This window comes from Budorcas taxicolor, chromosome 1 (assembly GCF_023091745.1).
Source record: "Budorcas taxicolor isolate Tak-1 chromosome 1, Takin1.1, whole genome shotgun sequence".
In the NCBI taxonomy this organism is placed as follows: Eukaryota; Metazoa; Chordata; class Mammalia; order Artiodactyla; family Bovidae; genus Budorcas; species Budorcas taxicolor.
This window is the reverse complement of record NC_068910.1, coordinates 16,762,445-16,790,319: the sequence shown is the minus strand read 5'-3', so window position 1 is coordinate 16,790,319 and position 27,875 is coordinate 16,762,445. Positions and strand designations below refer to the sequence as shown.

At 40.9% G+C, this 27,875-nt stretch overlaps 1 protein-coding gene across 1 annotated transcript in view; it reads left to right on the top strand.

The window, feature by feature from the left end:
* DNAH12 (dynein axonemal heavy chain 12) overlaps window positions 1-27,875 on the top strand; it is a 167,516-nt gene that overhangs the window by 59,111 nt on the left and 80,530 nt on the right. Inside the window, exons 29-37 of the mRNA XM_052636568.1 lie at window positions 6,321-6,430; window positions 10,384-10,567; window positions 10,701-10,841; window positions 19,206-19,289; window positions 19,921-20,109; window positions 21,948-22,067; window positions 23,578-23,766; window positions 25,631-25,782; window positions 27,218-27,356. Coding sequence (XP_052492528.1) covers window positions 6,321-6,430; window positions 10,384-10,567; window positions 10,701-10,841; window positions 19,206-19,289; window positions 19,921-20,109; window positions 21,948-22,067; window positions 23,578-23,766; window positions 25,631-25,782; window positions 27,218-27,356 — 1,308 coding nt within the window. The remainder of the gene's footprint in view (window positions 1-6,320; window positions 6,431-10,383; window positions 10,568-10,700; window positions 10,842-19,205; window positions 19,290-19,920; window positions 20,110-21,947; window positions 22,068-23,577; window positions 23,767-25,630; window positions 25,783-27,217; window positions 27,357-27,875) is intronic.

Sequence of the window (27,875 nt, the reverse complement as noted above, 5' to 3'; positions counted from 1 at the left end):
AGATAAACCTCTGTTTTGGCCACTCTGATTAATAAGGAGGAGTAAATTTCAGTGTGTGTGCTCAGTTGTTCGGTCGTGTCTGACTCTTTGCAACCCCATGGACTACAGCCTGCCATGCTCCTCTGTCCATGGGATTTCCCAGACAACAGTACTAGAGTAGATGCCATGCCCTTCTCCAGGGAAATTTTAGTGCTTTATGTTATATGATACCAGGGTTAACAAGTTTCAGGTCAAAGATAATGTTACTATAAAAGAACACATTTTATTTCCTGTATTCTATCTTGTGATTTATAATATTTACTACTAAATATACTTCCCTGGTGGCTCAGATTGTAAAGAATCTGCCTGCAGTGCAGGAGACCCGGGTTCGATCCCTGGGTCAGGAAGACTCCCTGGTGAAGGGAATGGCTCCCCACTCCAGTATTCTTGCCTGGAGAATTCCATGGACAGAGGAACCTGTAGGGTTACAGTCCATGGGTCTGTGAAGAATTGGACACGACTGAGCGATTAACAGAATGTCAATCTCAACCTGATAAATGTGTCTTTTAGTTTTTCAGGGTTCTCTGAGAAACTGCCAGATTTCTCCTTGTAGGTTTCTAGGTCCCCCAGTAAGAAGGGGACATGTACTCCAGTAATCCCTCTGTTCCCATCAGTTACCTCCCAGAGAGGATAAAAGCCTGGTTGTGCAAAAGTGGGGGCTAACTTTGCACCTGATTGGAGCACCACTGGGGAAAGCAATGGTGCTTGTTAAGCCTGGTATCATATAACATAAAGTACTAAAATTTCCCTGGAGAAATGCATGACATCCTACTGGGGTAACTGATTTGGGGGTTTCTATTTTGACAGGGTAGGGTTGGGGAGCAGAAGCTGAAGAAGATGGTGAGAGGAAGAAGCAGAGTTTGAAAGAGGGAGTCCATGAGAAGATGTAGCTCCAAATCTTTCGGGGGCAACACAGAAATAGAGGCTTAACACAAGCAAGACTCACGCAGACTTTTCTCTTCCTAATTTAATTTTATCCTGGAGTATACTTGATTTACACTGTTGTGTTAGGCTTCCCACGTGCTGCTAGAGGCAAAGAACCCCCCTGCCAATGCAGGAGACACAGGAGATGCAGGTTTGATTCCTGGGTCTGGAAGTTCCCCTGGAGAAGAAAATGGCAACCCACTCCAGTATTCTTGCCATGGACAGAGAAGCCTGGCGGACTACAGTCCATAGGGTTGCAAGGAGTTAGACGCAACTGAAGCGACTTAGCATGCATATGTACAGCTAAGTGATTCAGTTATATATGGATACGTATATCCATTCTTTTTCAGTCATTTCCCATATACGTTATTACAGAATACTGAGGAGAGAGCCCTGTCTATATATTAGTAGGTCCCTCTTGCTCATTTATTTTATATAAAGTAGTGTCTAAAGTTAATCACAAATCCTAAATGATCCCTCACCTCCACGTGTCTCTCTCACTTGCCGCTTGAAACCACAAGTCTACTTTCCAAGTCTGTGACTCTGTTATTTTGCAAAGAAGTTCATTTCTATCATGCATTTTTTCTGAAGGATCCACATAAAAGAGATATCACATATTTGCCATTCTCTGTCTGATATTTGCCATTCTCCTTCACCTAGTGTGACCATCTCTATGTCCTTCCATGTTGGGGCAATGACGTGGTTTCATTCTTTTTTTTAAGGCCAAATAATATTCCATTAAGTGTATGGACCACATCTTCTTTATCCATGCAGACATTTAAGATGCTTCGGTGTCTTGGTTATTCTACATAGTGCTGCAGTGAGTTTTGGGGTGTGTGTACCTTTTTGAACTATGGTTTTCTCAGGGTATTCTCCCAGAAGTGGGAGTGCCAGATCAAATGATACCTTTGTTTTTCCTTCTGTACTTCACAGCACTACCAATTTGCATTCCTTCCAGCAGTGTGCAAAGGTTGCATAGGTTGCATGGAGAATTCCATGCCCTCTTCAGCATTTGCTGTTTGGAAACTTTCTGATGACGGCCATTCTAACTGGAGTCAGTTGATAACTCGTCGCAGATTCGAACTTGCAATTGTCTAATAATTGGCTTATCATTGGCTAAAACTTAACAACAGTATAAATAAAATATACCTCTTGAATTTTCTTCTTGAAAACCAGCCCATTCAAAAATTCTTTATCCATGATCTTTGTGAGGACATTTCTTCAGGGGCAGGTATTATTTCTTTGCAGCAATGCAAATCTTGTGGATGTTAACTATGATAGCAACAGGGAGTGAAGTTGCTGTTATGAGAAACGGCCACAAGATGGGAGTACTTCCCCATTCCCAATCTGGAAAATAGACTTGGAGCCTTTTAGACAAATTCATGTTCCTGATGGTAAATGAGAACGGAACGGGGGCAGAACAAAGACCTGAAGGCTTGTGTCTCCTTACCTCTGCCCCTCTTCCTTACCTATTCGCCTCCTCCCACCCCTCTCAGCCAAAGCCCAAGCCCTGCAAAAGCGTTTTGCCAAGAGTATTGAGAGTCAGTAGGTAGGGTGACTCTAAGCAAACTGGCTTTACCTGGGACCACACCACGAGGAGCTCTGGAGGGTGAAGGTTCTGAGAGATCTTCCTGGCATGCTGCTCCACTGTCCTTTGGAGGCATGAGTCTTGGCTTACCTGAAAAGGGCCCATCTGCATGCTGAAGCAGAGGTTTTATTCAGAGGAGACCCAGCACTTTTGGTAGAAGTGGGGATCATTTGCTGGCATGACCTCCTGAGCAGCCTCAAACTCACAGCACTCCTGCTTTGGGAGCTGAGTCTACTCAGGTCTAGGGATAAGAAACCAGCTTGGGTGACTCAGGTCCAGGAGAATAGAATAGACATTTTTGGCTCTTATGACTGTTGCGTTTATGTGGATATTCTATTGCAGTGGAGTCGACATGCATCGTTCTCTTTGTTTGCGTTCTTCAGCTCCTTGATTCACTTCTACATAGGCCTGTACCTATGATTTTTCAGATTCTCATCCCATGATGGTATTGCAGAGTGTTGAGTCAAATTTCCTGGGCCCTTCTGTGGGTCTTCGGCTATGATATATTTTTATGTGCATTTCCAGTAGTTTGGGGCCTCCTCATTGATCCTGCTCCCTGCTTCCCCCTGCCAACCTCCCCATCTGTGCCTTGGCAATGGTATGTTTCATATGTAAGCCTGTGAGCCTGATTTTTGTGTGGGACACTAATGGGTTTCGATCATGTTTTAGATATCACCTGTAAGTGAAATCAGTCATACTTGTGTTCTGTCATACTTGTGTTTTAGATATCACCTGTAAGTGAAATCAGTCATACTTGTGTTCTGTCACCGGACTTAGTGTGAGCCTCTTCTGGTCCATTGAGTTGCTTAAAAGTATCTGGCTGAGTAACTGTCCACTGAGTATGGGTGGCATGCCTTCTTTCTCTCTTCGTCTGTCCTCAGACACTTGGGTCGTTTCTCTGCCTTGGCTATTGTAAATAATGCAGACACGACCATTGCAGTGCCTGTGACTTTTGCAAGGATGCTGTTCTCTGGATATCCTTCCAGGAAGAGATACACAATCTTGTGGTAGCTCCGTTTTTCTTTTCTTAAACAAACATCCAGACTGTTCTCCAGAGTGACTGTTGCCAGTTTACAGTCCCACCTCAGCATTGGAGAGTTCCCTATTCTTCCCTTACTCCACTCCCCAGACCCGGGGGGCCTTTTTTGAAGTGTTGATTTTGTAATGATTGCTGCCAGAGGATGCCTGGGTGTCTTTGTCTTGGGGTCTTTCTCCTCCTTAGAGATCCTGAGCATTTTCATTTCAGGTGATTTTTCTCTGTGACAAAGAGTGTGAATAAAATGTGGCTGTTGAAATATGCATGTGGAGGGTCGGCTGTGTTTTGAGTTAGTTTTCATTAGGTGCCTCCATGAACCTTTCTTGATGGGGGAGGTCATCTGCATCCCCAATCCTGTGAACCTCAAGTACTCTGCAGCCATGCCTTCTCGTTGCAGTTTCAGAAAATGCCCACAAGGCGGCAGCACTTCCTCATGCCCCACTTCGTTCACTGGGCCATCTTTCCTGGGTTGTCAAGGAGAGTGGAAGGGCTTCTTGTCTCTACCTCTGCCCCTCTTCCTCTACCCCTTCGCCTCCTCCCGACCACCTCAGTCAATCCCCAAGCCCCAAGCCCTGCAAAAGTGTTATGCCGAGGGTCCTGAGTGTCAGTTGGTGGGGCGACTGTAAGCAAGCTGGCTGTAATCAGGGACCACAGTCCCGGGAGCCCTGGAGCCCTACGCCTCTCAGAGCTCTTCCAGGCACGCCTCTCCACCGTCCTTTGGCGGCTTGAGGCTCAGCTTAGGTGAAAAGGCCCCACCTGCATCCTGCGGTGGTGGTTTCATTCAGAGGGCACCCCCCACCAAGTTCTGATGGAAGCGGGGCTCCTTTGCTGGCACGTCCTCCCCGAGCAGCCTCAATCCCACCCCAGTCCTGCTTTGGGAGCCGAGTCTGCCCAGGTCTAGGGTTGGTCCAGGCCCCAGGGGAATTGCTATGGTTAGACGTCCACTATTTTTTCTTATTTGAGTCTGCTGAATGTACTGTGTTCTTTCTCCTCTGGTTGTTTTAAATGTTTTTTCTGTTTCCGTTCTTGACCCTGTGCCAAGTTTTGTTCATTTTGTACTTATCCTGCTCAGGTATTTGCTGCACTTCTGCTATCTATGTATTACTTTCTTTCTCCAGAAAATTCTTATTATCTTTTAAAGTATTTTTTCTACCCAATTTTCTCTCCCCTGTCCTTCTGGGGCTCCAGTTACATGAATTAATATTTTTGACTATTTTATATTGTCTCACATGTCTCTTATGATCGGTTTCTGTTTTTTCATTGTTTTTATTATCTGTGCTTTAGTTTGGATACTTTTATTGACTTGCCTTTAAGATTTATGGTCCTTTCTTTGGCTTTGTTCAGTCTACCAATGAACTGTTAGTTTTATCGATTTTATTTTTTTCACCTTTATTTTATCCAGTTTGATTTTATTAAAAGGTCTCATTTCTTTGCTTAAATTCTTCATCGTTTCATCTGTTTTTGTAATATTGTCTATGTTTTTTTATACATTTACAAAAGTCATTTTTTTATCAGCTAATTATGACATCTGAGTCATCTGTGAGTTATTTTATTTACTATATTTTTTCCCCTACTGATCAACAGCTATTTTTTTCTTATGACTTAAAAATTGAGTAGAAAGTAAGAGGGTGAACTGATAGTATTTTCCTGTAGGAAAACCATGTTTTTTTTCTTTGTAAGATAGCTAGGTTTTTTTAAAAAAAAAAAACATGTTTTTTTTCTTTGTGAGCTGCTGATCTTTTCAACCAGGAGTTGACCTGAGCCAGAGTCTTGCTGCACAAGTATTGATTATTAGTCTGTCTCTGATTTCAAATGTCTTTAGAGTGAGAACTGTCCTAGTCTATGATAGGATCCTTCCTCTAGCAGCATTTTGGCATAAAAACATCCGAAGACTAAGAAAATCTCTTTCTGTGGGGGGTTTGTAGCTAAGCCCTTGATTTGTTGTGTCACTTCACACTCAGCAAAAGCATAGGCAGTGGAAAAACCAGCTCTATATTTGAAGCTCCTCCAGACTTATATGTCACAGGAGCCTACATGGTCATTAAAATATCTGTCAATTTCTCCTTACTTCAGCAAACTCCCTCCACAGTATAGCAGGTCAGTTCAATGCCTACCTGTCTGTACGTGCTTCTAGAAGTAAGACTAGCAGCTGGTCTGTGTGAAAGGCTCATCCCTTTCTGAAATTTAGTTCCTTTAGGCTTGGGCTCAGTGCTCAGCCGCTCAGTTGTGGCCAACTCTCTGCAACCCCTTAGACTGTAGCCCACCAGGCTTCAGTGGAGTTTTCTAGGCAGGAATATTGGAATGGTTTGCCATTTCTAAAATTTAGTTCCTTTAGACTTACATGTATCCAAAATGCTCCTGTGTGTTTACAGTTTTTGTAATTTTTGTAACCTCTGTGTGTTTCTATTTACCATAGTGTGAAGGGTTGTTTGGCATGTCCTTCTATATCCTAATCAAAAGTGAAATTCTGGAAAAACTAATAAGTTGTTTTCATGCAGCATATACCCAATGCTGTGATGCCATGATCATTGATAATGGGGAACACTAATTTTTTAAAGTATTTTAATTCTACTTTTTCCTTTCTTAAGTAAAAAAAAAAAGGTTTAAGAAATAGTTTACAAATATAAGAAGACAATTTTATTTCTAAATGAAAAATCTACATTTATAAGACATGAATGATATGATTTATAACAGCATTTTGTAGAAATGCATTCCATTTTTCTTTTATTTTAGGAATTTTTGGAATGTGCTCATGAAGCCTGCAAAGTACATAATCTTCAGCCTGTTAAATTTTTTCTTGAAAAAATGATTCAGACATATGAGATGATGATCGTTAGACACGGGTAAGATTATAGATAGTTAGATGCCATAGTTAGCTGTTATTTTTTAGGTTAAACTATTAAAACAACTAAAATTTGTAAACCAAAAGAGTCAGCAAATTTTGCTAGGTGCAGTAGGGAGCAACCCTCCACCCCCACTCTACCCCAACTAATCGCCATTCCAGTAACTTAAAAACAATGCTATATTTCTCTCATGCTACATGTCCAAAAAAGATTGGAAAGGAGCGCTCATTCAGTCAGTGATGTAGCACTAATGACCCTCCACAATTTGCCCCTTTGATCATCAAATATGTAATTTGTTCTACTTCATGAACATTAAATACACTTTTACTTTCCCAGGGAGGCAACCCGAAAGTTCCAATCAATGAACCAGACTCAAAGTCTACAATCTCTAGATGATGTGTGATAGTCCATGTATCAGATTTGGAAGCTGTTCCTCTTGCTCCAGAGATCTAAAAATAGAAAAACAAGTTATCTGCCCTGCACACATCCAATATTACAATAGTGGGTTTACCAGAACATGATTACCGCAGCAAATACTCACATTCAGAACCTGAACAGACAAAGCCAACACTTGTCAGCAGCAGTTCTGAAATTCAGCAAGGCCTTTTGGACCCTAATTCCAGAGGCAGACTGACTGTGAAAGTACTCCAGCAGTTGGTACAGGCCCTTCCAGGGAGTCAGAATCATTTTATACATAATTTATTGTAAAGGGTATCATTAAGTGGCTCTGGCCATTTTGTATTCATAATTACATATATATATATATAGCTTTTTTTCCTCCTGAGACAGCCTCCCCTACCAATTGTATAAACTGACATCCCCATAAAACCTGGGTATACTTCTGTTTGGCTTTGCTCCCCAAGAGGAGTTTTCTGGGAACCTGTCCTCTGTGGACTTTGGTTCAACCTTGTGAGGGGTCTCCCCTCTCCTTTTTCTTCCCTGGTCACATTTTCTCACATAATAGAGAAATTTCCTTGAGAGCTGAAAAATGTTTTCAGCCGGCTCTCTACCTATAAAAAGTTGATGTCTCAAAGGTCATGATTTTTTAAAGGCAGATTTTTTTTTTTTAAAGCTCTTTGTATTATATAAATTTTCAAACATATGTAAAAATAGAGGGAATTAGTACAGTCAACCCTCATGCATTCAGTAACTAAGAGTCTTTTTTACATCTTAAACATTCACATTGTGTTTTAGCCTAGACTCATGGTTTCTTTGTCAGTCAATTCTCTCAGAAACTTAATAAGCTCTTTTTCCATTTGATTCCAGGTGTGCCAGGAGCCACCAGAGTGGTCCTTATTAAGTCATACCTTTCTAAACATCCTTGTAGTATCCTTGAACCTATCTAACTTAGTTGGTCGGCCCATATCCTTAATCTGTTTTCCCTAAATTATTTCACCATCCGGAAATGATTGCTGGGAACCATATTAACCTTTCATTTCTTATAAGAAGTGATACAGTGGCCCTGCTCTTGATTTGGCCTTTGATACTGGGCTAAGCTGATCTTTGTTGTTCAAAGATTTTCTCAACTTGTCTCTAACCAATTGCAGATGAGAATAAATCACCTCATTCGGTCTCCCAAGCCCTTCTCAGCTCTCTCCACTTTCATTCCTGCTTGCAAACCGGCCATATTTTCCTGAGCTCATTTCTTTTTGTAGCTCCTTGTTAAATGCATCCCTCAGCTGCCGATATATACTAATAATTTTCTGTTTACTATCTTTTCCCCCTAAAACCACAATTTCAACACATTTATTATCTATCTCCCAGATTATCTCAGGGGATAAATTTACCAAATGTTTGATCATTCAGTTCAGTTCAGTTGCTCAGTCGTGTCCGACTCTTTGCGACCCTATGAACTGCAGCACGCCAGGCCTCCCTGTCCATTACCAACTCCCGGAGTTTACGCAGTTTCATGTCCATTGAGTCGGTGATGCCATCCAACCATCTCATCTTCTGTCGTCTCCTTCTCCTCCTGCCCTCAATCTTTCCCAGCATCAGGGTCTTTTCAAATGAGCCAGCTCTTTGCATCAGGTGGCCAAAGTATTGGACAGCTTCAACATCAGTCCTTCCAATGAACACCCAAGACTGATCTCTTTTAGGATGGACTGGTTGGATCTCCTTGCAGTCCAAGGGACTCTCAAGAGTCTTCTCCAACACCACAGTTCAAAAGCATCAATTCTTCGGCACTCAGCGTTCTTTATAGTCCAACTCTCACATCCATACATGACTAATGGAAAAACCATAGTTTTGACTAGATGGACCTTTGTTGAAAAAGTAGTATCTCTGCTTTTTAATATGCTGTCTAGGTTGGTCATAACTTTCCTTCCAAGGAGTAAGCATCTTTTAATTTCATGGCTGCAGTCACCATCTGCAGTGATTTGGGAGCCCAAAAAATAAAGTCAGCCAGTTTCCCCATCTATTTGCCATGAAGTGATGGGACTGGATGCCATGATCTTAGTTTTCTGAATGCTGAGCTTTAAGCCAACTTTTTCACTCTCCTCTTTCACTTTCATCAAGAGGCTCTTTAGTTCTTCACTTTCTGCCATAAGGGTGGTGTCATCTGCATATCTGAGGTTATTGATATTTCTCCCGGCAATCTTGATTCCAGCTTGTGCTTCCTCCAGTCCAGCATTTCTCATGATGTACTCTGCATAGAAGTTAAATAAGCAGGGTGACAATATACAGCCTTGACGTACTCCTTTTCCTATTTGGAACCAGTCTCTTGTTCCATGTCCAGTTCTAACTGTTGCTTCCTGACCTGCATATAGGTTTCTCAAGAGGCAGGTCAGGTGGTCTGGTATTCCCATCTCTTTCAGAATTTTCCACAGCATAGCATTAAATCCCAGTCATTAGCCTCTGTTAACAGTTAATTTGCCACCCACAACTTATCCTCTAAGCCAGTGCCCCTTATTTTAGTCTCTCTCTTTTTTTTTTTTAATCATGGCAAAAATACCTTTTTCCCTTCTAGGTACCAATGTCTATCAGTAAGGATGGACTACAGAGAAACAATCTGTACCCAAATCTTAGTGACTTGAGAACAAAGGTGTATTTCTCAATCACACTGTTTTCAGTATAATTTAACAGGGAGGTTCTGCTCATCATAATTATTCAGTTCCCAGGCTGTTGGAGCAGCCACTGTCTCAACATTGTGGGTCACGGCTTGCTAGAGAGAAAAGAGAGAGCTCTATAAGGTCCCTTACGGGCACTTATCTCTCCTCTACCAAGTAACACTCATCATTTCCATTTATTACACCTTAGTCACCTAGTAGTCCTAAAAGTGGAGAAGGCACTGGCACCCCACTCCAGTACTCTTGCCTGGAAAATCCCATGGATGGAGGAGCCTGGTGGGCTGCAGTCCATGGGGTCGCTAAGAGTCAGGCACGACTGAGCGACTTCACTTTTCACTTTTCACTTTCATGCATTGGAGAAAGAAATGGCAACCCACTCCAGTGTTCTTACCTGGAGATCCCAGGGACAGAGGAGCCTAGTGGGCTGCCATCTATGGGGTCTCACAGAGTCGGACAGGACTGAAACGACTTAGCAGCCATCCTAAAAGAGAGCAAGGAAAACTACTATGTGCCAGCAGAGAGGAGATTCAGAGATATTTGGCAAAGAGCACTGTAGCAAGTGAAAATGAGGAAAAGTGAATCCTCTCCATCTTCCTGATTAGGAAACCTCAAGTCATTAAATTTTTTTTCTTAAGTATGCAGTTGTTTCCATTTTCATTTGGAAATTTTTTATTCTCTTTTATAGATAAAGGGATTAATATTGAGAACTTGATTTAGAAATCAGTTAAATGTAACCACCTTATATCTGAGATAAAGTAATATAATTTCAAAAATTATATGTAGTAATTATCATAGGGTGAAAATTTATATACAAATATATAGGTAAATCATTTAACTTACTATTATTTTTGAGAATCTTATTGTATAATGACTTCTTTTCCTTCATAGTTTTATGTTAGTAGGAGAGCCTTTTGCTGCTAAAACAAAAGTTCTGCATATGCTGGCTGATACTCTAACTCTTATGAATGAATGTGGCTATGGAGAAGAAGAAAAAGTCATTTATAGGACCGTAAACCCCAAATCCATTACTATGGGCCAACTTTTTGGACAATTCGACCCAGTGTCCCATGAGGTAATCCATAGAAGAAACATTCTCTACTCTTATTGGCAATGCACATTAAGCCAAGAAATCTGGAATATTTTTATGTTATCACTTTATAGTTTTTTACAGAAAGCTTTCCAACTCTTCCTTTTTTCCTCCTTAGTGGACTGATGGCATTGTGGCTAACACTTTTAGAGAATTTGCCTTATCAGAAACACCTGACCGGAAATGGGTTGTATTTGATGGTCCCATTGACACTTTGTGGATAGAGAGCATGAACACAGTACTGGATGATAATAAAAAGGTAAACCATCATGATTAAAAGCAAAACAGATGCATAGTATGAGTATACTTAACACTGCTGCTGCTGCTAAGTCACTTCAGTCATGTCTGACTCTGTGCAACCCCATAGACGGCAGCCCACCAGGCTCCCCCGTCCCTGGGATTCTCCAGGCAAGAACACTGGAGTGGGTTGCCATTTCCTTCTCCAATGCAGGAAAGTGAAAAGTGAAAGTGAAGTCGCTCAGTCGTGTCCGTCTCTTAGCGACCCCATGGACTGCAGCCCACCAGGCTCCTCCATCCATGGGATTTTCCAGGCAAGAGTACTGGAGTGGGGTGCCATTGCCTTCTCTGTACTTAATGCTACTGAGCTGTAAACCTAAAATGGTTAACACGGTAAATTTATGTTTGTTTGTTTTTTTTACCACAATTAGAAAAAGCAGATACAGACATGCTTAAACATGTTATATGTCCAACAACTAAATCCCAGTATTTAAAATGAAGGATGCAGCAAAATGAAAAAGTTTATAAGTTATCTTTTCAGTGAAAACTACGCTGTGGTAAATTCTTTGCTTAGTTTTTTTTTTTTTTAATTAGAATACAAGTATATTAATACTACTGCATTAGCAGGAAGGCATGGTAATGTAATGGGTCATAATAAGTTATGTGACTATAGTCTTAAGGTTTCTTATAGAACTTTAATATTTTATAAGAAAACAAAAACCCTTCTTTTTTGAAAACATAGACTGCTTCAGTGTTTATATGTGGTATATAACCTTAGAACCTGTGAAATTTTAAAAAATAAGAAAATGGAAGTCTTATCTTTAACTGAGAGATAACATATGTAAAGTATAAAATGCATACCAAAGTTTAGAATCTATGTGTTTTTTACATATGTGTATACCCAGATAACCATAATATAAATTAAAATACCTTAAATTTATTGCTCCCTTCAAGGTTCATTTACATCCCTATGCAACCTGTACATCTTCCCAAAGGCACAATCGTTATTCTAACATGTGCTGTGATAAACTAGTTTTGCCAGTTGTTGAACTTGATGTAAATAGAATCATACCATATAATGTTTTCTTTATTTTGGTCAATACAACAACCTATGATATTAATATTGTAGTTCCATTTTATTTCTTTATTATTCTTTTAATATCTGTATTAGTATTCTACTGTATCAATATACCACAATTTATTTTTATATCTAAATGAAACAATTATACTACTAAGTAACCAAACTAGTTTAATTAACATTCAAACATATACTCTAGTACTTTATCATAGGTGGTTAGTCATTTGTTTATTATTCAGTCATATTGATTGGACTAAGGGGGAAAGCAAACAGACAAGAAATAGTGATGATTCAGAAGAGAGGGTTAATCAGTTTAGTCAAGTCTAAGGTAAGAGAAACCCTAGTAAGACCGTAGGCATTGAGAGAGGGCATCAGAGCACAGACAGACTGAAACCACAATCACAGACAACTAGCCAATCTAATCACATGGATCACAGCCTTGTCTAACTCAATGAAACTAAGCCATGCTGTGTGGGGCCACCCAAGATGGACGGGTCACGGTGGAGGGTTCTGACAGAATGTGGTCCATTGGAGAAGGGAATGGCAAACCACTTCAGTATTCTTGCCTTGAGAACCGCATGAACAGAATGGAAAGCAAAAAGATAGGACACTGAAAGATGAACTCCCCAGGTCAGTAGGTGCCCAATATGCTACTGGAGATCAGTGGAGAAATAACTCTAGAAAGAATGAAGAGACAGAGCCAAAGCAAAAACAACACCCAGTTGTGGATGTGACTGGTGATGGAAGTAAAGTCTGATGCTGTAAAGAGCAATAATGCATAGGAACCTGGATTGTTAGGTCCATGAATCAAGGCAAATTGGAAGTGGTCAAACAGGAGATGGCAAGAGTGAACACTGACATTTTAGGAATCAGTGAACTAAATGGGTGAATTTAACTCAGATGACCATTATTTCTACTACTGTGGGCAAGAATCTCTTAAAAGAAATGGACTAGCCATCATAGTCAACAAAACAGTCCGAAATGCAGTACTTGGATGCAATCTCAAAAACGACAGAATGATATCTGTTCATTTCCAAGGCAAACTATTCAGTATCACAGTACTCTAAGTCTATGCCCCAACCAGTAATGCTGAAGAAGCTGAAGTTGAATGGTTCTATGAAGACCTGCAAGACCTTTTAGAACTAACACCCAAAAGAGAAGTCCTTACCATTATAGGGGAATGGAATGCAAAAGTAGGAAGTCAGGAAACACCTGGAGTAACAGGCAAATTTGGCCTTGGAGTACAGAATGAAGCAGGGCAAAGGTTAATAGAGTTTTGCCAAGAGAATGCACTGGTCACAGCAAACACCCTCTTCCAACAACACAAGAGAAGACTCTACACATGGACATCACCAGATGGTCAACACCAAAATCAGATGGATTATATTCTTTGCAGCCAAAGAAGCTCTATACAGTCAACAAAAGTAAGACTGGGAACTGACTGTGGTGCAGATCGTGAACTCCTTATTGCCAAATTCAGACTTAAATCGAAGAAAGTAGGGAAAACCAGTAGACCATTCAGGTATGACCTAAATCAAATCCCTTATGATTATACAGTGGAAGTGAGAAATAGATTTAAGGGACTAGATCTGATAGACAGAGTGCCTGATGAACTATGGACAGAGGTTTATGACATTGTACAGGAGACAGGGATCAAGACCATCCCCAAGAAAAAGAAATGCAAAAAAGCAAAATGGCTATCTGAGGAGGCCTTAAAAATAGCTGTGAAAAGAAGAGAAGCAAAAAGCAAAGGAGAAAAGGAAAGATATACCCATTTGAATGCAGAGTTCTAAAGAATAGCAAGGAGAGATAAGAAAGCCGTCGTCAGTGATAAGTGCAAAGAAATAGAGGAAAACAATAGAATGGGAAAGACTAGAAATCACTTCAAGAAAATTAGAGATATAAAGGGGACAATTCATGCAAAAATGGGCTCACTAAAGGACAGAAATGGTATGGACCTAACAGAAGCAGAAGATATTAAGAAGAAGTGGAAAGAATACACAGAAGAACTGTACAAAAAAGATCTTCATGACCCAGATAATCACGATGGTGTGATCACTCACCTAGAGCCAGACATCCTGGAGTGTGAAGTCAAGTGGGCCTTACGAAGCATCACTACAAACAAAGCTAGTGGAGGTGATGGAATTCCAGTTGAGCCATTTCAAATCCTGAAAGATGATTCTGTGAAAGTGCTGCACTCAATATGCCAGCAAATTTGGAAAACTCAGCAGTGGCCACAAGACTGGAAAAGGTCAGTTTTCATTCCAATCCCAAAGAAAGGCAATGCCAAAGAATGCTCAAACTACCGTACAATTGCACTCATCTCACATGCTAGTAAAGTAATGCTCAAAATTCTCCAAGCCAGGCTTCAGCAATACATGAATTGAGAACTTCCAGATGTTCAAACTGGTTTTAGAAAAGGCAGAGGAACCAGAGATCAAATTGCCAACATTGGGTGGAACATTGAAAAAGCAAGAGAATTCCAGAAAAACATCTGTTTCTGCTTTATTAACTATGGCAAAGCCTTTGACTATGTGGATCACAAGAAACTGTGGAAAATTCTGAAAGAGATGGGAATACCAGACCACCTGACCTGCCTCTTGAGAAATTGTTTGCAGGTCAGGAAGCAACAGTTAGAACTGGACATGGAACAACAGACTGGTTCCAAATCAGAAAAGGAATACGTCAAGGCTATATATTGTCACCTTGCTTATTTAACTTGTATGCAGAATACATCATGAGAAATGCTGGGCTGGAGGAAACACAAGCTGGAATCAAGATTGTCGGCAGAAATATCAGTAACCTCAGATATGCAAATGACACCACCCTTATGGCAGAAAGTGATGAAGAACTAAAGAGCCTCTTGATGAAAGTGAAAGAGGAGAGTGAAAAAGTTGGCTTAAAGCTCAGCATTCAGAAAACGAAGATCATGGCATCCAGTCCCATTACTTCATGGCAAATAGATGGGGAAACAGTGGAAACAGTGGCTGACTTTAATTTTGGGGCTCCAAAATCACTGCAGATAGTGACTGCAGCCATGAAATTAAAAAATGCTTACTCCTTGGAAAGAAAATTATGACCAACCTAGACAGTATATTAAAAAGCAGATATATTATTTTGTCAACAGAGGTCCGTCTAGTCAAGGCTACAGTTTTTCCATTAGTCATGTATGGATGTGGGAGTTGGACTATAAAGAAAGCTCATTGCTGAAGAATTGATGCTTTTGAACTGTGGTGTTGGAGAAGACTCTTGAGAGTCCCTTGGACTGCAAGGAGATTCAACCAGTCCATCCTGAAGGAGATCAGTCTTGGGTGTTCATTGGAAGGACTGATGTTGAAGCTGAAACTCCAATACTCTGGCTACCTGATGCGAACAACTGACTCATTGGAAAAGACTCTGATGCTGGGAAAGATTGAAGGCAGGAGAAGGGGACAACAGAGGATGAGATGATTGGATGGCATCACCGACTCAATGGACATGAGTTTGCATAAACTCCGGAAGTTGGTGATAGACAGGGAGGCCTGGTGTGCTGCAGTCCATGGGGTTGCAAAGCCAGACACAACTGAGTGACTGAACTGAACTGAAGGGTTCAGAGCCTGGCGGAAGGATTGTTTCATATCAGATGAGAGGGGAGCAGGAAAGGGGAATGTGTGGCTTTAATAGTGGAAATTTTGAAGGCAAATTATTTTTTCCTCGATGTCCTCATGGAGTGATTTATTAGGATTCCATCTCACAAGGCAGTGGGTGGGTGGCAGGGACTCCAAGCCCCTAACAAACCGTTTGCATGTGGAGCATGCCAACAGCGCACCTGGTCAAGGGCAGACATGGTGCTATAGAGGCGACCTGGACACAGAACGTGGGGCAAGTAAGGAGGCTGGGGTGATGGATCCGTAAAGAGGGGCCTAGTCTCCCCAACCCTCGTAGGCAGAGGAGGAAAAATAAGACTCATACTTTTCGTAAAACGCCCATTTGCTGGGTACTTTCTTTCTCCTTATCTTGAAAAATAAAAACACAGGGGAAAAAAATCTCAAAAGAAAAGAAAGGAATAAAACCGTAAGAAGGGGAGAGATGGGAGGCCAGGGGGAGCCTGACCACAGCAGGGCTAGGGCGTCTGCCCCCTGCGCCTCAGCCTCCTCCCTTCTTGGCCCGGGGCCAGGCTCCCAAAGCCCCACTGGTGGGTCCCTGAGAGAAGGTGCGGGGCCTCGGCGAGGTCTCCGGGGGCCAGAGGAAAGAGGCCCACAGGCCTCCTGCTGGGTTCAGCTCGGGTTTGGGCCCAGCGAGCGGGGACGCCAGCTGTGCGGGCTATCTGGGTTCAGCCCCCACGGGTCTGGGCCCCAGCAGAGGCCGGCAGTCCCAGGTGCAGCTCGTGGGTTTGATGCGCTCCCGCTGCTCCCGGAAATGCGGGAAGGAGGGCCGTGCGAGGGCGTCCGGGTGCCCGCAGTGCGACATAGCCTCGTATGGACAGGCGGGTGGCCGTCGGGGGTGTCTGTCCGTCTGGTAGCCCTTTCCAGCCGCCGGGCAACGTCCTTCAGGGATGGATTCTTGGGTAAGACACTCGCCCGGAAGAGTAGATTTCCCAGAGAAGGATCTCGAAACGCCACACGTCTGACTCGGTGGAGAACTTGCTGTCAGGGCCTCGGGGGTCTCCCTCTGGACCGGCAGCGGGTGTCCTGGGTGCTGGAGGCCTCCTCGGTGAGGCCGGAGCGCTGACCTGGGCCACATGGTCCCTCGGACACCAGCACCTCCAGGTGTCCCACGGCCTCGCTGACGTCTAGGAAGAGCTGGAGGAGATAGTCTCCTCCCAGTACCGACTGAGCCCTCGCAGGTAGTCCCCCAGGGCCCCTCAGCCGTGTTCTCTGCTACGATGTAGACCCGCCTTCCTCCTCTCCGGTCAGGCCTAGGAGCTGCACCAGGTGTACGCTGAAGTTGCGTCAGGACCCAGGCTTCAGCCCGGAAGGCCCGGACAGGAGCGTCATTCTTAACGGCGACTCTGTTTGTTCCCTCGGTAGTTGCCCAGCATCACGCCTCCAAACTCTCTGTTCCCAGTGGTCTGCACTAGCTTCAGCCCCTTCCTGTTCAGTGCCTCGGTGCCCTCCGTGACGTCTGGCCTGTCCCTCTGATCTGAGGTGCAGTGCTCCTCCAGCTGCCTGAGGTCCATTTAGGTGCTGAGCTTGCTGGCTTGGTCCAGGATGCAGTGGCGTCCCCGGGGCTAGCCGGTGGTCTCCTGCACCAGGACAGGCCTGTCTGTTGGGCACAGCGGCCGCTCTGCCTGCTCCGCATGGTCTGGCCATGGAACCAGGCCGTGAAGCTGAGTTCCATGCGCCTTCACGCCCTCCGGCTTCTGGACGTGGTTGGCTGGGGCGATGCCCTTGTTGGCTCACCTTGTTCTTGGCTTTGTACCAGCTGGGGTCCTTGGTGACGGCCACTTGGTGAGCACGTCTTCTTTGCCGAAGGGAGGGTCTTTCTTGGTAGGGCAGTGAAAGTTGTACTTGGCAATACAGCCTGCATGGGAGGGCCAGGCGACCTGAGTTGCTGACATCTTCTCATTAGATCTGGCGTTCCGCCAGTCACAGGAAGGAGGACCTGTCACTTGGTACCATGAGAGCACTGCCGTCCTGGCCCCCTCACTGCGGGCAGCACCAGTGGCCTGCGGAACAGTCCATGGTGTGGGGAGGGGCCCAGGGGTCCTGGGGGCTGCGGTACAAAGAAGTCTGTGTGCGAAAGAAAGGGGAGGAGAGACAGCCAGCCAGAGGCAGGGGCATGGCTCTGCGCCCGGGTAGAGGAGGGAAGAGAGGTGCGGGGGTGGGGACAGGGGTTGGGAGGGAGCTCGGGGTAGTAAACAATGTAGCTGGGCCGGAAACCACAGTAGTTCCACTTGGGGACGTCGCGCTGGCAGCCCAGGGCCGCCCCCGGCCTCTGGATGGGGGCCAAGAGGTCTCGGCGGCCATAGGCTGGCTGGGGTGGGCGAGACAGGAAGCCCGGGTGTGGCCCCGACATCGCGGCAACCTGAATTCCCGACGTCTTGGAAGATTTGACAAATCCTTTGGACGATTTATTTTTTTCTTTGTGAAGCGGTAGACCATGGTTCTTTGTACACTCGAGAAAGGGGAAGATTTAAATTAGCCATCAAGGAAAATGGAAAAGAGAGCTGCCTAGGAAAAGGAAGAAACATATCTGGGTGTTATGGATAACCCGATGGACTTAAGACCATGAATTTTAAGCTTAGTGCCGAGGTCTGCCTCTGTGAGATTTTCTCTACCAATCTAAGCACTTGAGATGTAGGTGTAGTTCAGGTTGCTAGACTGGAAATACAGACAGACTTTAAATACATTGACAGGAGAATGCTAGAAATGCTGGACCATAGAACAGAAGCTACCTAATGAAAGAAGTGAAAACAACAGGGGAATGAAAACCTCTGAAAATAAAGAGCAAATTTAGTAGGAGTCAACGGGTGAGAGAGCTGTATAGATAGGAGACATTATTAAAAGTTAATGACAGTTACAAATGTGGAAGCCAAGGAGATTGAGAAAATAGAATAGCTTTAATAATAATGAATAAGATGGTTATTTGGCAGAAAAGACACAGTTGATAAATTCAGTTTTTTACATATTTGATTAAAGAGGAATGTTTTAGATTAAAAGAGACCCAGAGGAGACTGCAAATCCAATGCACGGTCCTTGATTGAATTTTGGTCTGAATAAATCATTTGAAAAGACATTCCTGATACAACTGAGAATATCTGAGTATTGGCTGAGTATTAGATGATATTAAGGAATTATTGGTAATTGTATTAGATGTGATAATCTTACTGTGGTTACACAGGAAAGTCCTTATTTTAAAAGATTCATATTGGCTTATTTGGATGTGAAATGCCACGATATTTGTAATGATCTTTAAAATACTTTTTAAAAAGACAAAGCAAATATGGCAAAATGTTACCATTGGTTAACCCTAGAAGATGAGTATATGAATATTCAGAGTATTCTCTATTTTTTCTATTTCTCTTTTTTATTAATAAAAAATCTTACAACTATAAAATCTGTAGTATTTCATGTAATTTTTAATAACAAAAACTGACATTAGTATAGGATTTTATAGTTTTTTCAATAGATCATGTAGTTCCTGTCTCCCCTCCTTATATGAGAGAAGACAGAGCTAGACTTAGATTTTAGATTTAAGATTTTTCTGGCTTCCATCCTAAGACTTATCCTATTATATCCTAGGAGGTACTTTAATAAATAGAATAAACTTCTATCTGAGAAGTTTGAGATTTTTTAAAATAAACTTTTCAAAAATCATTGCCTTCAGCTTTGCCTTATGAGTGGAGAAATCATTCAGATGTCCCCTCAAATGAGCCTCATCTTTGAAACAATGGACCTTTCCCAGGCTTCAGTAAGTTCATAATTTATTATAATAGTAGTTTATCCATTTGTTCACTGAGTCATGTCTTTTTTTCTGTATTGTTTGTTTCTTTATTAAATCTTAAATGATTGGAGTATAGTTGATTTACAGTGTTATGTTAGTTTCATGAATAAGTCATTTTTATTATGTGTCAGAAAGTGAGTTAGGCACAAAAAGTACAAAGATGAATAAGACAGTGTATGCTCATTTAGAGAGGATGAGAAGCATGCTAATATATTATATATTATTATATTATATATATATAGCCTGATATAGAGGCACATGTTAGAGGTCTAAGAATATGGAGGGGGCAAGTGCCCAAGCGAGGAATGGGTAGAGAGAGGACGTGGGAAAATGTTTGAGTGTTTGATCTGGTTTTGAGGGGTAAGACTTCTCTGTGCAGATTGGCTGGAGCTTGGCACTCCAAATCATGACAAGATGTCTTGAAAAGACTTGGAGCCATGACATATCTGGGGATCTGTAGCTGCAGATAGTTTCATCTAGTGTATGTGATGCTATAGAGGAAGACAGGAGCCAGATCATGAAGGACCTTAGAAGTGGTGCAAAGAATTCTTTAATAACTACCAGATTGGAAAATGAAAACTTGTCTTTTTTCCTCTAGCCTGCCACTGTAAGCCGCTGTGGCATGATTTATTTGGAGCCCTCACAGTTGGGATGGAAACCACTTGTGTCTTCATGGTTGAATTCACTGAAAGGACCTCTACAGGAACCAGATCACCAAGCTCTTCTGAGAGGACTTTTTGACTGGTTAATACAGCCCACTTTAAAGCTCCGTAAGAAAAGATGCAAGGTAACATTATAATTCTCTTATCTACTCTAATTTCTTTACTTTCCATTCAACTCGACTAAGTTTAAAGTCAGGATGGTAAGATAAATAAATCTTTTCTACTTAGACATATAATATCCATTTTTTTAAAAAATCAAAAGATTTATTATGAACATCCATGATTCATATGCAGTTGTAAGGAAAAATACAGAGAGATCCCACATACACTTCACCTGATTTTCCCCCATGGCAACATTTTGCAAGATGGTATTATAGTATCACAACAAGGATATTGATATTGATAACATCTACTGATCTTATTTACATTTCCCTAGTTATCCTTGTACTCATGTGTCTCTGTGTGTCTCTGTGTCTGTATTCACGTGCATGCATTTATCCATCAGCATTTACTTGTTTTTAATTTTAATATGTATGCTCAAAGTGTACAAGATGATTTGATATACATACATATAGTGAAATGAAGGCTTCTCTGGTGGCTCAGCTGGTAAAGAATCTGCCTGTAATGCAGGAGACCCTGGTTTGATCCCTGGATTGGGAAGATCCCCTGGAGAAGGGAATGGCTACCCACTCCAGTATTCTTGCCGGGAGAGTGAAATGATTATCACAGTCAGGATAATTACCATATCTCCTCAAATAGTTAACACATTTATGTGTATGTGTGTGTGATGAGAGCACCTAAATCTACTCTGTTAGCAAATCTTCAGTATTGATACATACTGTACAGTATTACTAACTGTAGTTATCATGCTGTACATTAGATCTCTAGACTTATTCATCCTGCATAACTGTAACTTTGTACTGTTCACTCATCTCCCCATTTCTCCCACCTCCTCCCCACTTGTAACCTCTGTTTTACTCTGCTTCTTTTTATGTATTCAGCTTTTGGATCATGCATATAAGTGAGATCATGCAGTTTTTTCCTTTCTGTATCTGGCTTATTTCTCTTAGCATAATGTCCTCAAGTTTTGTCTATGTTGTTGCAAATGGCAGGATTTTCTTTTTTATGAATGAATATTATTCCATTATATATCTACCACAATATCTTTATCCATTCATCTGCCAATGGACAGTTAGGTGTTTCCATATCTTGGCTGTTGTAGATAATGCTTCAGTGAATATGAGAGCACAGATATCTCCTTGAGGTACTTATTTTATTTCCTTTGAGTGTATACTTAGAACATATGATTGCTGGATCATATGGTAGTTCTATTTTTAGTGTTTTAAGGCCCCTCCATACCTTTGCACTAATAATGACTGGACTAATTTACCTTCTCACAGCCAGTGTGCAAGGGTTGTTTTTCTCCACATTCTTACCAACTCTAGTTATGTTTCATCTTTCTGATAATATCCATCCTAACAGGAGTGAGGTGATATATCATTGTGGTTTTGATTTGCATTTCCTTAATGATTAGTGAGGTTAACTGACTTTTCATATACCTCTGGACCATTAGTATGTTGTCTTTAGTTTCAATATGACTTCTTTCCAGATCATTTGTTTTATTTTCTCCTAGCTTAATATACAGGTAGACTGTATTTTTGATAAATGTTTGTTGAATAAATACATTATAAACTTCATTTCTACTATCTCTAGAGCACTGTTTATTCTCTTACTAATTTTCAGTTCTCAGAGAATTCAGAATAGGAATATGTTTCACACAATTGTGTAATGTATTACGCTAGACTAAAATATTTGAGAGATTTTTTTTATCATGGCTGCAATTTAAATTCTTTAGCTTTTATAGAGACTGTGAAAGGTATGTTTTTTTTTAAGTGAAACACTTATTTTCTTTTACTATGTATATAAGATGAATGTAAAGTATCTTATTCTTTTCACTTTGAAGGAACTGATTCCAACAAGCGATAGCAATGTGGTTGTCTCTCTCACACGCCTCTTTGAAGTACTGCTCTGTAACGTGGTGGAGAACGATCCTACCAGCAAGCATATTCGTGTTTGGATTATGGTTGGTTTTATATTTATTGTGTTTTTTAAGTTATAGAATAAAAGGTGCCTCTGAGCAAATGTTGCTTGTCTTGAGAAAGACATTACAAGACCCAGAGCTATTTTTTGATAAGCACCAAAAGAGTATCAGAAGACATTGAAGTTGCCCTGATCTGGTATTCTAATTTATAAGACAATTTAGAGAAAGTAAAATATGTCAGAATAAATCAAAATGCCCTATTATTTATGAAAGATCATAATTTGATAAACAATAGAGTGACTTAATATTAAACCAATATGGACTTTAGGTGAATTGATCTTGTCTCAATGTTAAGCCAGAGCGTAAGCCGTAACAAAGTGACTGTGAAAGACTGGGAGCAGGCATCCAGCCAGCGGGGTGGCGCATTGCCCGCAGAATCCAGAGAGCATATAGGTAGGGAGGAGTCAGTGGTCCAGGTTAGTTAATGGCTAGAGATCAGAGGATGGCAGAGAATCAGGCTCTCAGGGACCCAAGTGAGGCAGGTGTTCTGTTCTCTCCCCTGGCCTATGCTACTTTCCTGTCCGCCACCTAGTCTCAGATTCCTTAACCTCCTCTATGCAATCTGTCTGCTCTTCGACCCTGTGATGATAGCGGTTCCCTCTCATTGTTTTCCCTTTACTTTGTTGCCACAGAAAATTTTCTCTTGAAATGTATTTTCTATCTAGATAAGGCATGTACCTAGAGCAAAAATCAAGACAAAAGTAGGTTTTCCATCCATTACAGTCCCCCAGCCACCCTCCAGGCAGCCACCGTTACCAGTGCCTCATGTAGCCTGCTAGAGATATTTGATACATATCCACTTTCACAGTGGCTCAGATGGTGATAGTCTAACTGCAGTGCAAGAAACCCAGGTTTGATCCCTGGGTTAGGAAGACCCCCGGGAGAAGGGAATGGCTATCCACTCCAGTATTCTTGCCTGGAGAATTCCATGAACAGAGGAGCCTGGTGGGCTACAGTCCATGGGGTCACAAAGAGTCAGACACAACTGCGACCAACACACACACCCACTATTTTATGCGTGTTAACATACTATGCATACTGATTTGCATTTTTTCTCACTATGTATTTTGGAGATCTTTCCATATTAGTATTGTGGTACCTTTTTTTCCCTAAACATCTATACATATTCCAGTGTATGTAGCTTATTCCAGTTAAGTTGATCTCTATTTGAGTTGCTTCAGATATTTTGCTACCACAAACAGTGCTGCAGTAAATATTCTTGTACATTTTAACCAGCAAGAATATATTTGAAGATAAACCCACTAAAAGAGAAACCCCTAAGTTATTTGGCATGAGCATTTTAAATTTAGACACATATTGCCAGAGGAATGATTTTTTTTATGTGACTGAGATGTGCTCCATTCCACATGATTTGTAAATCTGATCTTTTCCAAGTAGGTTAACTAGAACTCAATATTTTAAATTTTAATCTGTTAAAAATCTCTTTTAAATAATTAGTTTAAATTAAACTTTTTCCTTTTTAAACCAACAGGCTTGCTTTATATTTTCTTTAATTTGGTCCATTGGAGGAAGCTGTGATACAGATGGTCGCATTGTTTTTGATATTTACATACGAATGGTCATAATGGGAAAAGATGAAAACAACCCAATACCTGAATCTGTGGGTAAATGGGAATGCAACTTTGATGAAAAAGGCCTAGTCTATGACTACATGTATGAGGTATGATGTAAGATGCTTGTTATAATAAACCATAGGACACAAAGTCTGAGATCAGTGGTCAAAACTGGGTTCCCGTCCTAAAGTTACTCTGACTCCTCCCTCTCTTGCGTTTCTCCTCCTATAACTTCTGGGCTTCCCTGGTGGCTCAGAGAGTAAAGAATCTGTCTGCAATGCAGGAGACCTGGGTTCGATTCCTGGGTTGGGAAGATCCCCTGGAGAAGGAAATGGCAACCCACTCCAGTATTCTTGCCTGGAGAATCCCAGGGACAGAGGAGCCTGGCGGGCTACAGTACATGGGGTCGCAAAGACTCGACATGACTGAGCGATTAGCACACTAACTGATAACTTGTGTACAGTATAGATCCACTTGCTTGAAGAATATTTTATAATTTCAGATATACGTTAAATCTGTTTTCTCTAATTTAAAAAAGAAGTCACAAAAATATTCTTTTAAACAGCAAGCATTTATATAATCATTGATTCATGCAGATTTTACTTCACAAAGCCATAAGGTCTGGATAGAGCCTTATTACAATTTTACCTGAATCTTAAAGTCTATAGATGAAAAAGCAAACCTAGAAAGGCTACTGGCTAGCACAACCAGGACTTGAACCCAACTCTCCTGATTGCCAGTGCAGAAAGGTCTCTCTAAAACCGTGCTAACACAGAATTTTAAGAACAAGACCAGAAAGATAGTTTCATTCACATTAGTCACATTGAGAAGTCAATAAAATAACATCTAAAACTAAAAAATCAAGAGATGATAGCCCAAGCATATTCTTTAAGAGTTGAAGGTAAAAAAAGAAGTTGAAGGTAAATATCAAAATATCTAGCTGAAAGAGGCAAAGGTAAGTTGCTGTTGGAGAGGAGAAAATGAGTGGGAAACTGCTCTTTTTCCTTAACCTTGTAAACTTGGATTCTAAAATATGTACATATATAGTTTTATGATAAAAAATAAAAGATAAAACCTCAGAAATTAAGAACATGAATTACTAAAGAATCATTCATGCAAACTTGCAAAATTATCATAATCCAGACACAAACCATATACATATACAATTTGTTAGAAAATATTTAAAAATTCTTAGATGCTCGCCATAGTCCTGGAATGGGGTCCAAGAGATCTTCTTCTTTGCCAAGTGTTAACTCTTTTGTTGCTTGATGAAAGGTGAGAAGTCGGTGAGAGACATTTAGGATCTCCAGGGAAGTGCAGGACAACCTGGAGAGGAAGATATCTGAGTGGGGGAGGGTGGATTCCCTAATCAGGATCACTCAGGGTGTTAAGACAGCAGATCTTCAGCCCATGGTTCAGAAGAAGTTCAATAATGTATCAATCAGTTCAGCCTTTCGAATATATCCTGGCTGAATATCAGCCTGGATCAATATGCCAAACAGAATAATTTTAGAGAAACAAATATAATAAGTTTATTTGCTATTTTGTTTCTCTTGAGATTGTTGCCTATTTGCTTTAAAATATGAAAACATCAAGCCAAAGTCCTATTAATTGAAACTTCAGCCACATCAGAGTGGCTCTCAAATAAATTCTTGATATATGCACAAGGACATATTCAAGGCATTTTGGAAAAATTAGAGTGTTAAGAGAACATAGAGGCAAAAATATCTGAAATTTTATATATGTTGAATTTGTGATAACTAGGTTTCATTAAGTTCTTCAGGTTATCATTGAAAAGGAAAACTAAAACTAAATGTGTACATTATTTCAGATGAATCTAATATTTCACAATAAAAAGCAGGAAAAGACTAAATACAGTTTTAAAAAGCATATATGATAAGTATGTTAAAAAGAGCCTGTTAGATAGCAAGTGCATGGTTGTAATATTTTAAAACTTATGTTCTCTTATAGTTGAAACACCGAGGTCGCTGGGTCCACTGGAATGAACTAATTAAAAGTACTAGTTTAGGAAATAGACGTGTCAAGATTCAAGATATCATCGTCCCTACCATGGATACAATTAGATACACATTTCTAATGGATTTGAGTATTACCTATGCAAAGTAAGAAACTGTTATAGCATGCATTTTAAATATTGCAGTACCTTTCCTATAGGATCATAGGATTTTTTAAGTGAACTTCAGAATCCATTTTCAGATAACTAAGACACTGAGCCACCCACTAACATTTCCGTAGTGACATCTGATACTCTTCAGTCGCTCAGTCGTGTCCGACTCTTTGCGACCCCATGAATTGCAGCACGCCAGGCCTCCCTGTCGATCACCAACTCCCGGAGTTCACTCAAATTCACGTCCATCGAGTCAGTGATGCCATCCAGCCATCTCATCCTCTGTCATCCCCTTCTCCTCCTGCCCCCAATCCCTCCCAGCATCAGAGTCTTTTCCAATGAGTCAACTCTTCGCATGAGGTGACCAAAGTACTGGAGTTTCAGCTTTAGCATCATTCCTTCCAAAGAACACCCAGGACTGATCTCCTTTAGAATGGACTGGTTGGATCTCCTTGCAGTCCAAGGGACTCTCAAGAGTCTTCTCCAACACCACAGTTCAAAAGCATCAATTCTTCGGCGCTCAGCTTTCTTCACAGTCCAACTCTCACACCCATACATGATCACTGGGAAAACCATAGCCTTGACTAGACGGACCTTTGTTCGCAAAGTAATGTCTCTGCTTTTGAATATGCTATCTGGGTTGGTCATAACTTTCCTTCCAAGGAGTACAGAAAACTAAGATCATGGCATCTGGTCCCATCACTTCATGGGAAATAGATGGGGAAACAGTGGAAACAGTGTCAAATTTTTACTTTAGTATGTCTCAAACAGGAGTTCTCCAGGTTTCTGTGAACATAAACTCAGGAGTTTTTTCGCTTTAAATTAGTTCAGACTACTCAAAAATGAGAAACCGTACTTGAAGCTATTAGAATAGAGAGTTCCTTAGAGTTTGCTTTTAGATGGGTATTTTCAGTTAGTAACACTGACTTGATTCAAAAATGCTATTGGCGGGTAGATATGGCTGTTACTTTTTAGAATTCATTGCCATTTACTTTCTTACAGAAACCTTGTGGTACTGAGATAATTGCACAACAGCTTCAACCTCTCTCTTTGTCATCATCCTAATATTCCACCTCCACCTGTATCTCTATCTAAAAAGTACAAATATAGCACTTTCTGAGGAGACAAACACTGGCTTTATTTATTTTTTCTGAAAAGTTAAGCATGTGACTACTTGTTTTAGCATGTAACACTGTTACATCTGTCCGTTAATAGTGAGTTACTATTTAAGTTTTGAAAGTAGGCAAAAATGTGTGCTAGTTGTTACTTCTATCAGTCTTTTATGAAATGACAATGATAAATTAAAATGTGAGTTTTTGGGTGAAGATGATTTGATGATTATTTATGTTTTCAACTAACTCCAGTCTTCTCTAGTTGAAATGTGTTCTGACTTTTTCTCCTTCTGATGATATGTTCATTGTTTCATTAAGGCCACTACTTTTTGTGGGTCCAACGGGTACAGGAAAATCAGTGTATGTGAAGGATAAGCTGATGAATCACTTGGAAAAAAACTTGTACTTTCCTTTTTATGTTAATTTCTCTGCACGGACCAGTGCCAACCAGGTTCAGGTTAGTTAAAAGTTGGAAATATGGATCTATCATTTAAAATTTTTTTACTTATTTGATTAGCATTTAAAACTGTATTTTTTTCTTTGTAAACAGAGTGGTAGTTTTAAAATTTTTTATTGGTATATAGTTGATTAATGATGTGTTAATTTCAGGTGTACAGCAAGGTGAATAATAAAACATATTTTAGTAAATCTTCTATGAATTTAAATAAAACCTCAGATATTTTATTTTTGGCTTTAAAGTAATTTTTAAAAATTAAATTTTAAGGACAAATTTCGAGAGAATATTTTTGCAGTAATACTGAATTGTTGAGCTTTGTCAGCCTTTTTTCCTCCCCAAGCCCAAGAAGCAACAGTTGATTTCTTAACTGGAGAAGTATGAAGTATAAGAAGAGGGAGGGAGGGAGAGAGGGAGGGAGGGAGGGAGGGAGGTTTCTAACTTGTTCTTTCAATACTCTCCCAGATAGTACTTAGAGGCATTTGCTGCTTACTGAAGTTCTGTCAGTGAAAGATCTTTCAA